This window comes from Cyprinus carpio, chromosome A18 (assembly GCF_018340385.1).
Source record: "Cyprinus carpio isolate SPL01 chromosome A18, ASM1834038v1, whole genome shotgun sequence".
Classification (NCBI taxonomy): Eukaryota; Metazoa; Chordata; class Actinopteri; order Cypriniformes; family Cyprinidae; genus Cyprinus; species Cyprinus carpio.
Genome location: NC_056589.1, coordinates 7529879 through 7539853, shown reverse-complemented (window position 1 = coordinate 7539853; position 9975 = coordinate 7529879). Strand labels below are relative to the sequence as shown.

The window sequence follows — 9975 nt, the reverse complement described above, 5'->3', positions numbered from 1 at the left end:
TGTCCATATATACTTTTAAAACAAATCTAGATTTTTTTTATTGTTTTAAATCATGGTAAACGCCGTTCAGAAAGCTCATTCTAATTTTTCAAAACATACATTTCTGTCATTTTCAAAAACATCAAATCAGTTTAATCAAAAAGGAATGGTTTAAAATGTCTTTTTAGTATGAGGGGTCAGCGGAGCCCACGGTGGAGGGCAGGGGTGTGAAGTGACAGTCAGCACATCTGGTCACATTAATAATGCAGAGAGCTTTAAACGGCAGTTTGTCACTTATTGAGTGCTGCCTGCTGAAATCTACACTGACACCCAAGCTGCTGCCAAGGGACTCTACCAAATCAGAGTCAGATGAAGGGAGGGGGACAGAGAGGATGAGAGGGGCAGCAGACAGAGAGAGGGGAGGAAAGAGGACAAACAGCAACGTCAAACTTTTTCTGCTTTGTCTGTTAACGGTTAATTTCTGATAGAAACACACAACAGATTTAAAGGTTTGATTGAATATCCAAATGTTTATTAAGAAAAAAAAGCACATTTTTATACAACTTAAACAAAAAAGGTTCAAATGGCATCTTCTTTGTATCCTTTGACCAGACAATCTCTCAAAATGATGCTAAAGATTTCCCATCAATTGTTGCAGCACAAGGCAAACTATGTACTGTTCCTTGAGTGCAAAGACTTAATTTGCTCAAAGGTCTAATTAACACTTTAACACGGGCTGGTAAGTCAATGAGAGCTGAGCTCACAGGTGAGGTGGAGTATGAGTGTCCAGGAGACTGTTACACATCAGGTTTATTTCCCAGTGATGAGTGGGTTTCTCAGCACCACGATGACTGAATCGCCTCTCAGGAACATCTTTGAGATGTAACGATCCTTGTTGACTGGCTTTGACTTCTTCTTGCCCTTGCCACTTTTGGGCACCTCCGTCCACATTTCTTTCACATTCTCTAAAACCATGTTACAATGCCTGAAAATCCAGAGAAGAGAGACCGTGAGGATCTAAATTATGAAAACCTCTTTTTTTTTTGTTTACCACTTGTATCTAAATATGATGTGACCCAATTTATTTCAGCTCAAGCAAAATGAAAAGCATTTGTGTTTTTTCATTCTGATTGAGATAAATCTGAATTGATTTCCTGTCTGTCAGAAAGAGGTGATGCAGATCATAAATCTATTAAATAGAAGAATAAATGAGGCTAAAAGTAAAAGGCTGTAAAGGAAAGATATGCAACACCCTTACTTGAAGATGGTATGGGCATGTTTTAGGCTGAAGATTTTTGCACAAAGCTCTTCTGTGCATACAAATATGAAATAATCCCCACATTATTAAATTAATATAACATTTGTATCGGATGCGATTGGATCAACTGAAATCTGTAAAGGAATAAAAACAGTGTGTAGTCACGGAGTTTATCAGGTACCTGTCGAATGCTTTGACTCTGCCCAGCAGCTTCTTATTGTTGCGGCAGTTGATAAGAACCTGTGTGTTGTTCTTCACAGACTGAGTGAGCACTGAAAGTGGACCGGTGTTAAACTCTTCCTCCTCTCGCTTCTGGAGCTCCTCTGGAGTCATCTCAGACTTGGGCTTGTTTAACAAACTCCTAATAAGGACAATAAGGAATTTCAAGAGTTAGAATGTCTGGATGAAGAGCTGAGATAAATATCATATCTTATAGTGCGTATACACTGCCGTTCAAAATTTGGGATCAGTAAAATTTGTGATTTTTTTTATTTTAAAGAAGTCTCTTCTGCTCATCATGGCTGCATTTATTAATCAGAAATACAGAAGAAGAATAAAACAGTAATATTGTGAAATATTGCAATTTAAAATAAAGGTTTTCTATTTTAATATAATTTAAAATGTAATTTATTTCTGTGAGTCAATGCTGAATTTTCAGCATCATTACTCAGGTCTTCAGTGTCACGTGATCCTTCAGAAATCATCTCATATGCTGATTTAATATCAATATTGTAAACAGTTTTGCTGCTTAATATTTTTTTGAAAGCGGTGATGCTTTTTTCAGGATTCTTTGATGAATAAAAAGTTAAAAAGAATTAGGGCTGCACGATTATGACAAAAATCATAATTGTTGATTATTCCCTTGAAATTGTAATTGCGATTATTAATTACGATTATCTCAATTTACATTGAATGATGTTTATACCACTGTTTGATGCAACTGCATGCCGTATTTTTATATGAAATAAACAAGCTGAAAACACTAACTGAAAAACTTTTAGTGCTTTTTTATAGTATTAAGCATCAAATGTCAACTATACATCAGATTGTTTTCTTCTTTAAATTATAAAAAGTAAAAATATGAATGGTATTATAATGTTATACTAAAACTAAAATTAAAATAATGGGAAAGATAACATGTAGAAAGAAAAAAATGCATCTTAAGCACGCAAAATAACATAAGAGGACTTTGAACGATTATGTAATTGTGGCATCCATAATTGTAATCGCGATTAGAAATTTGATTAATTGTGCAGCCCTAAAAGTGGCATCGATTAGAAATTTGATTAATTGTGCAGCCCTGAGAAAAGCAGAACGAGATGCTGTGCTGCTCAGCGCATTGGATAACGTCTTGTTCGTGACCAGCTGTGAATAATGTGTGTAACACGTCGATAGAATTGACCCGGTGGTAATATAGCCTCGGTTGATGATGTCATCGGAGCGCGTCCGCAACACGGGGCTATAAATAGATAAGCCACAGGTGCATCAACAGGACATTTTGTCTGAAGAGCAGTCCTGGGACATATTTCAGTACGGCAATGCAGCGCAGCATCTCGTTCCGCTTTCTCAGGGAACAAGGTTACAGCTAAGTAACCGGGAACGTTCCCTTTCGAAATCTTCAGTCGATGCTGCGCTGCTCAGCGCATTGGGAACGAGAATACCCACGCCGCCGTGCTTGAAAATGTCTGGACCCCTAAGGTTGTGCAGGTGTGCTACCAAACCACAAGAAGGCCTCAGACATTAGCTTGTGATGTTGACTCAAGGACATGAGAGCCCGGAGTAGCATGGACATCCAAACTATAAAATTTTATGAATGTGTGCGGAGAGGACCAACCTGCCGCATCACAAACCCGTTGTAAGGGGGCACCCCTTGCTAAAGCACTAGAGGAGGCGACCCCCCTTGTGGAGTGAGCTCTAAGACCTATAGGCGAAGCTTGACCGCGCGCCTTATAAGCCAAAGCAATAGCATCCCTGACCCAGTGAGACATGGTCTGCCTGGTGGCAGCTGCTCCTCTGTTACCACCACCATAATAGACGAACAGTTGCTCCGACTTACGCCACTGGCTAGTGCGGTGGACGTAAGTCTGAAGAGCACGGACTGGACACAGTCTATAAGATTTCTCCTGCTCCGGCGTTGCGAACGGCGGAGGACAGAAGGCCTCTAGAATGACCGGATGTACAGCCGAAAACGGAACCTTAGGCAGGTAATCAGGATGAGGATGCAGAATCACTTTCACGCTCCCTGGGGCAAAGTCTAAGCATGATGGCGAGATAGACAGAGCCTGCATATCCCCAATCCTCTTCAAAGAAGTTATTGCCATGAGAAAAACCATTTTTAGAGTTAGAAGTCTATCAGACGCTGACTCTAAAGGTTCAAAGGGGGTTTCAACCAGACCCTCGAGAACTATAGCTAAGTCCCAAGAAGGCATCTTGGTCTTTACTGTAGGCCTCAGTCGTCTGGCCCCCACGAAGAAAGCGAGAGAGCAGAGGGTGTCTCCCGAGTGGCACCCCGTCAATCAAGGCGTGGTCAGCTGAAAGAGCGGCCACATAAACCTTAAGAGTAGCAGGGCATGTGCCTGTTGACAACTTCTCTTGCATGAAGTCCAGAACTGAAGCAATATGGCAGTTGACCGGATCTACATTGTGTACCACACACCACCTGTCAAAGACACCCCATTTACTGGCATAACTCCGTCTGGTGGAGGAAGCCCTAGCACTAAGGATGGTATCAATAACACCCGGCGACAGCCCTGTGTTCCTCAGCTGGTACCCTTCAGGGGCCAAACATGAAGATTCCACAGGTCGGGCCTGGGATGGAATATCGTACCCCCTGCCTGAGACAGAAGGTCCCTCCTCTCCGGAATCGCCCAAGGCGAGCCGTCGAGGAGAGATATTATCTCCGAGAACCATACCCTGTTCGGCCAACGTGGCGCTATCAGCAAGAGGCAAGACCCTTGTTGGCGAACTCTGGCTAGGACTCCCGGGAGCAGAGAAACTGGAGGAAATGCATACAGGCGCATTCTGGGCCATGTGTGTGCCATCGCATCCAGACCCAGGGGGGCTGGGTGACTCAGAGAGAAGTAGAGGGGACATTGCGCTGTCTGAAGGGAGGCGAAGAGGTCCACCTCTGCTTCGTAAAAAATTTTTCCCAAATCTGTTCCACTACCTCTGGGTGGAGTTTCCATTCCCCTGTCGGAAGTGTCTGTCTGGACAGTAAATCCGCTCCCACATTCAAACGCCCCGGAATGTAAACTGCCCTGAGTGACAGGAGCTTGTCCTGGGCCCAAAGAAAAATCTGCCTCGCTATCTTGTTCAGATTGCGTGAGCGCAGACCCCCCTGGTGATTTATATATGAGACTGTTGCTGTGTTGTCCACCCGTACTAGAACATGACAGTCTCTCAAATGATGGAGGAAATATTTCAGAGCCAGAAATACGGCCATCAGCTCGAGGCAATTGATGTGCCAATCGAGCTGACGACCCCCCCATTCCCCTTGAGCTGGGTGGCCATCCAAAACTGCTCCCCAGCCCAACAGGGAGGCATTTGTCGTTAGCAGTCTGCGACGACACGGTGCCCCTAGAGTGGGACCCAAGGCAAGGAACCGGGGTCTGATCCACAGAGATAGTGTACGAAGCCCGCGGCGCGTCACTTTTATTTGCCTTTGAGGATTGGCTCTCGGATGAAATCCTCTGGCTTTTAGCCACAACTGAAACGGTCTCATGTGCAACAGCCCCAAAGGAATCACCGTGGATGCTGAAGCCATGAAACCTAGCATCTTTTGATACTGACGAACAGTGCGATCCTGGCCTAGCCTGACCTTGCTCATGGTCTGCTGAATGGTCTCGATCCGAGCGGGAGACAGTTGTGCCCGCATCGTGATCGAATCCCAAACGATCCCGAGATAAGTCGTTCTCTGAGTCGGTCGGACAGAGAACACTCTTCTCGGTGTTGAGTCTCAACCCCAGAGAAACTAGATGAGCTAACACGATGTCCCTGTGTTGTAGCGCCATCTCTCGCGATTGCGCTAGTATCAGCCAATCGTCGATATAATTCAAAATGCGGATGCCCTGGAGTCGTAATGGAGCCAGCGCTGCATCCATGCATTTTGTGTACGTGCGGGGTGATAAGGCTAGGCCGAAAGGAAGAACCCGAAACTGGTATGCTTCGCCCCCGAAAGCGAACCTCAGGAATTTCCTGTGTTGTGGCAAAATCTCTATATGAAAATATGCGTCCTTCAGATCGATCGTGATAAACCAATCGCGATGCTGAATTTGCGACACGACCGTCTTGACGGTTAACATCTTGAACTTGAGTGCTCTGATTGTACGGTTTAAGCCTCGAAGATCCAAGATTGGACGCACTCCCCCACCCTTTTGGGAACTAGGAAGTATCTGCTGTAATAGCCCGACTCTCTCTGTGGAAGAGGAACATGTTCTATGGCCTCTTTGCCCAGAAGAGTTTGTAGCTCTTGAGACAGTACCTGCATCAGCTCCGGTTTCACGGAAGTGGAAACCACGCCGTTGAAACGTGGAGGATGACGAATAAATTGGATCCTGTATCCTACCCGTACTGTGCTCAATACCCATGCAGAAATGCCTGGCAGAAGTTTCCACGCTGCCAGACTCTCTGAGAGTGGTACCAATTTCAATACTTCCTTTTGAGGGGATGTTAGATGTTCCGTGTCCAGAATGATGGCAGGAAGCACTGGAACATCTAAAATCTTGCTGGAAACCCCCGCCCCCCCGAGACACCAGAAGCGGCGGGGATGGAGGGGTTTTGTGAGGGTAACGGGGCGGGGCGAAAAGCTCTCGAGCGCGCCCCACCCCGTGAGGGACTACCCCCACCAGCACGGGTGCCATGGCGTCAGGACTTCTTCTTCCTATTAATAAAAGTCCTGAGGTCTGGCTTGGGAGGTTGCTGAGCACGGCGAACCTGTCGCCAATCCCTACTACGAGGGGGAGCACGGTCTGTCACGCTCTGCTTTTTAACCTCCCTGGTTTTTGAAGGACCGGGCGAGGCTGGGTGGCTGATGGCCCCTCCCCTTGAGTGCGGCGAGGAAGAAACTGAACGAACGCTTCTTCATGTTTCTTTACTTCCCTAAACCTGTCGACGACCGAATTAACTGAATCGCCAAACAGGCCAGATGGAGAGATAGGGGAGTCTAAAAGAAACAAACGTTCCTTCTCTTTAATGCCCGTCAAATTAAGCCACAGATGCCTCTCCGTGCTGACTAAAGCTGACATCGACCGGCCAATGGCACGAGCCGTCTGCTTGGTCGCCCGGAGAGACAAATCTGTGGCCCGACGAAGCTCAGCGAATGCTTCCTCGTCGATTGTACTGCCCACACTCAAGTCCTTCAATAGGTCAGCCTGGTATGCCTGTAACACCGCCATAGTGTGCAGCGCAGCACCAGCCTGACCTGCAGCTTGATAAGCTTTACCCACTAGCGATGATGTAATTCTACAAGGTTTAGTGGGGGAGAGTAGGTTTCTTCACCGAGGATGCAGATTCAGGTGAGAGATAGCTCGCAAGCGACTCTTCAACCCGAGGCATCTCCGAATATCCCCGCGATTTTGCATCCACGATAGTTGAAAAAGTCAACGTCGAGGGCACAAAGATGCGGGAAGTATATGGTTTGCTCCATGACTTCGACAGTTCATCATGGAGGTCCTCGAAAAAGGGGAGAGACTGATGTTGCGGTCTCTCTCTCCTACCACCCGACAGAAACCTATACTCCAGCTTACTACGTTTGGGGGTCTCTTGGTCGCGTGGCCAGTCAAGCTGCAGCCTGTCCACCGCGCGAGTAACCACCTCGAGCAGCTCCTCGACCGATTTCCTCTCGCGAGAGGAGCGTTCAGAGGCCTGCTCATCGCCCGAAGACTCAAGAGATATATCATCCTCCTCGTGAATCGAAGAAGCACCGGAGCGCGCTTCGAGATCACGAGAGAGGATGCGTGGATCTGGTGACACTGCAAGCGAAAGGGACGGGCCCGCTCGCTCGCTCGTCACGCAGACCCGCACGAGAGCCCTCCGACGAAAAGGTGGGTGCGGTCTGAAAATAGTTCAGACGGGCACGAAGCATCTTCACTGAGAACAGTTCACAATGCTCGCACTCGCCCGTCTCTAAAGCCAGAACCGCGTGCTCTTCCCCCAAAACAAACAAAACAGTAATCATGCGTATCCAGCTCATACATAGGACGAGAGCATGGAGGAACACAACACTTACTGTTTCGTTGGGTCATCGTACGAAGATCTGTAGTAGACAAAAAGAATCTTCCTGACGCACACATGCACAGAATGATCTGAAGACAAAAGACCTGTTGATGCACCTGTGGCTTATCTATTTATAGCCCTGTGTTGCGGGCGCGCTCCGATGACGTCATCAACCGAGGCTATATTACCACCGGGTCAATTCTATCGACGTGTTACACACATTATTCACAGCTGGTCACGAACAAGACGTTTCCCAATGCGCTGAGCAGCGCAGCATCGACTGAAAGCTTTCGAAAGGGAACACCGTTTATTAGGGCTGGGCGACATATCTAACGATATAATCATGCGCATCTAGTCAGTAAAGCCGGTTCGCTGATTAGCGCTAAATCGCCATCACCTGCTTTAAAATGAGCGGCATTTAATAGACAGAGCCGTCGTAGATCACTGACAAGCTACGCAATATCGCGTTGATTATCGAAGGCGATACATCTGCGATAATGAACGCTATATTGCGTAGCTTGTCAGTGATCTATGGCTCTGTCTATTAAATGCCGCTCCATTTGAAAGCAGGTGATGGCGATTTAGCGCTAATCAGGGAACCGGCTTTACTGAATAGATGCGCATGATTATATCGTTAGATATATCGCCTAGCCCTTCGCGATTAGAAATTTGTTTATTTTTGTAGCAATATAAATTACCGTTGTTTATTTTGGGGGTCAGTATTTATTTATTTTTTTAAAGAAATAAATGCTTTTATTCAGCAAGGATGTCTTAAATTGATTGACAATAAAGACTTAAATTGTTAGAAAAGATTTCTATTTTAAATACACACTATTCTTTTTAACTTTATTCATCAAATAATCCTGAAAAAAGTATCACAGGTTACAAAAATTTATTAAGCAGCACAACTGTTTTCAACACTGATAATAAATCAGCATATTATAATGATTTCTCAAATAATCCTGAAAAAAGAGTGGTAGAGCATTGCGTTAAACAAGCGCAAGGTTGGGGGTTCGATTCCCGGGAACACATGATAGGTAAAAATTGATAGCCTGAATGCACTGTAAGTCGCTTTGGATAAAAGCGTCTGCTAAATGCAAAAATTTAATTTAATTTTAAATTTAAATGATTTCTAAAGGATCACGTGACACTGAAGACTGGAGTAATGATGCTGAAAATAAATGATATTTTCAAGTATAGTAAAATAAAATAAAAAACATTATTTTAAATAATAATAATATTTACAATTTTACTGTTATTTATGTATTTTTGGTCAAATAAATGCAGTCTTGATGAGCAGAAGAGACTTCTTTAAAAAGCATAACAAATCTTACCGATCTCGAGCTTTTGAACAGCAGTGTATACAGGTACTAGTTGGAAAATATTTTGTGTTCAGTGATTTATATTATGCCTGAAATACCACAAATTTACAATTTATTAACAGTATTACGATTCAGAAATAAAGTGCACAGAAGGAAACGATGAGAAACACAAGCAATAACCAATCAACTGGACAAACGAAAACAACTCTTACAAAACGAACGCAGAGATTGTATTTGTATTTCTCTTAGAGAGGAGAAAGAATCCCAGTAATCAGTACAACAGAAGGTTCGCTGCAGCTGCTAACATTAGCATTAGTCTCGCTACATGACTTCTTCAGCGCCCACAAAACTACGAATTGACTATTTCAGTCCCAGCGGAATGTCTTAAACAGTAACTATGATATACGTTACTGTGCACCGAACATTGAACTTACATGTTTTATTGGTTTTCGGCTTCTCAACTCTTTCTGTAAACGAAATGTAAGCAGCTCCACACAATCACCTCACGCTTCTACAACGTTACATTCACTTCCGGGTCTGTGCCGCCTTACTCAGTTACACGTTCCGGTTCCGGTTTTCTCCGCAATGCAAATTTATAAACTTGTTTTTAGGTTTTATTAGAATTGTATTAGGTAAATTATAATAAACTATAATTTAACTTTAAACTAAAATTAAGAATTTGCTATACAGAAATATAAAATGCAATTAGCAACAGTAACAATAATACTACTTCAATAACGTAAGCATTAAAATAAGTTCATTTTATTTTTCATACGTATAGTATTTAATGGCAGGTTGCCAATGTGGTAGATTACACAATATATACAATTACAATTTTATATATATATATATATATATATATATATATATATATATATATATATATATATATATATATATATATATATATATATATATATATATATATAAAGGGAGAGATATATATGTATGTATGTATGTATGTATATGTATGTATGTATTGGTCAAAAGGTAATTACATTTTTTCCAAGGTTTTAAGTGGAGCATGGATGCTTTTTTTCTTTCTTTTTTTTCCAGTTTTGGTACCAATACTCATGTGTCTTTTAAATTGAATGTTTCAAAAATATGTCAAAAAATTCCTTTGTTTTTCTCTCAATGAGGTGTTTATTTTAAAGAAATATTTAGTTTCATGTTCTGTGCAGGTGAGTGACTTACAGACCCTCT

At 43.3% G+C, this 9975-nt stretch overlaps 1 protein-coding gene across 1 annotated transcript; it reads right to left on the bottom strand.

Annotated features, from left to right (window-relative positions):
* Positions 1 to 489: 489 nt before the first annotated feature.
* On the bottom strand, positions 490 to 9348 carry LOC109087901 (small nuclear ribonucleoprotein Sm D2). The gene is made up of 3 exons (XM_019102090.2): positions 9207 to 9348; positions 1419 to 1598; positions 490 to 964 (listed from the first exon to the last, which is right to left on the bottom strand). Coding segments are annotated over exons 1-3 (357 nt in total). The 5' UTR covers positions 9209 to 9348; the 3' UTR covers positions 490 to 789.
* Between the last annotated feature and the right edge of the window lie 627 nt (positions 9349 to 9975).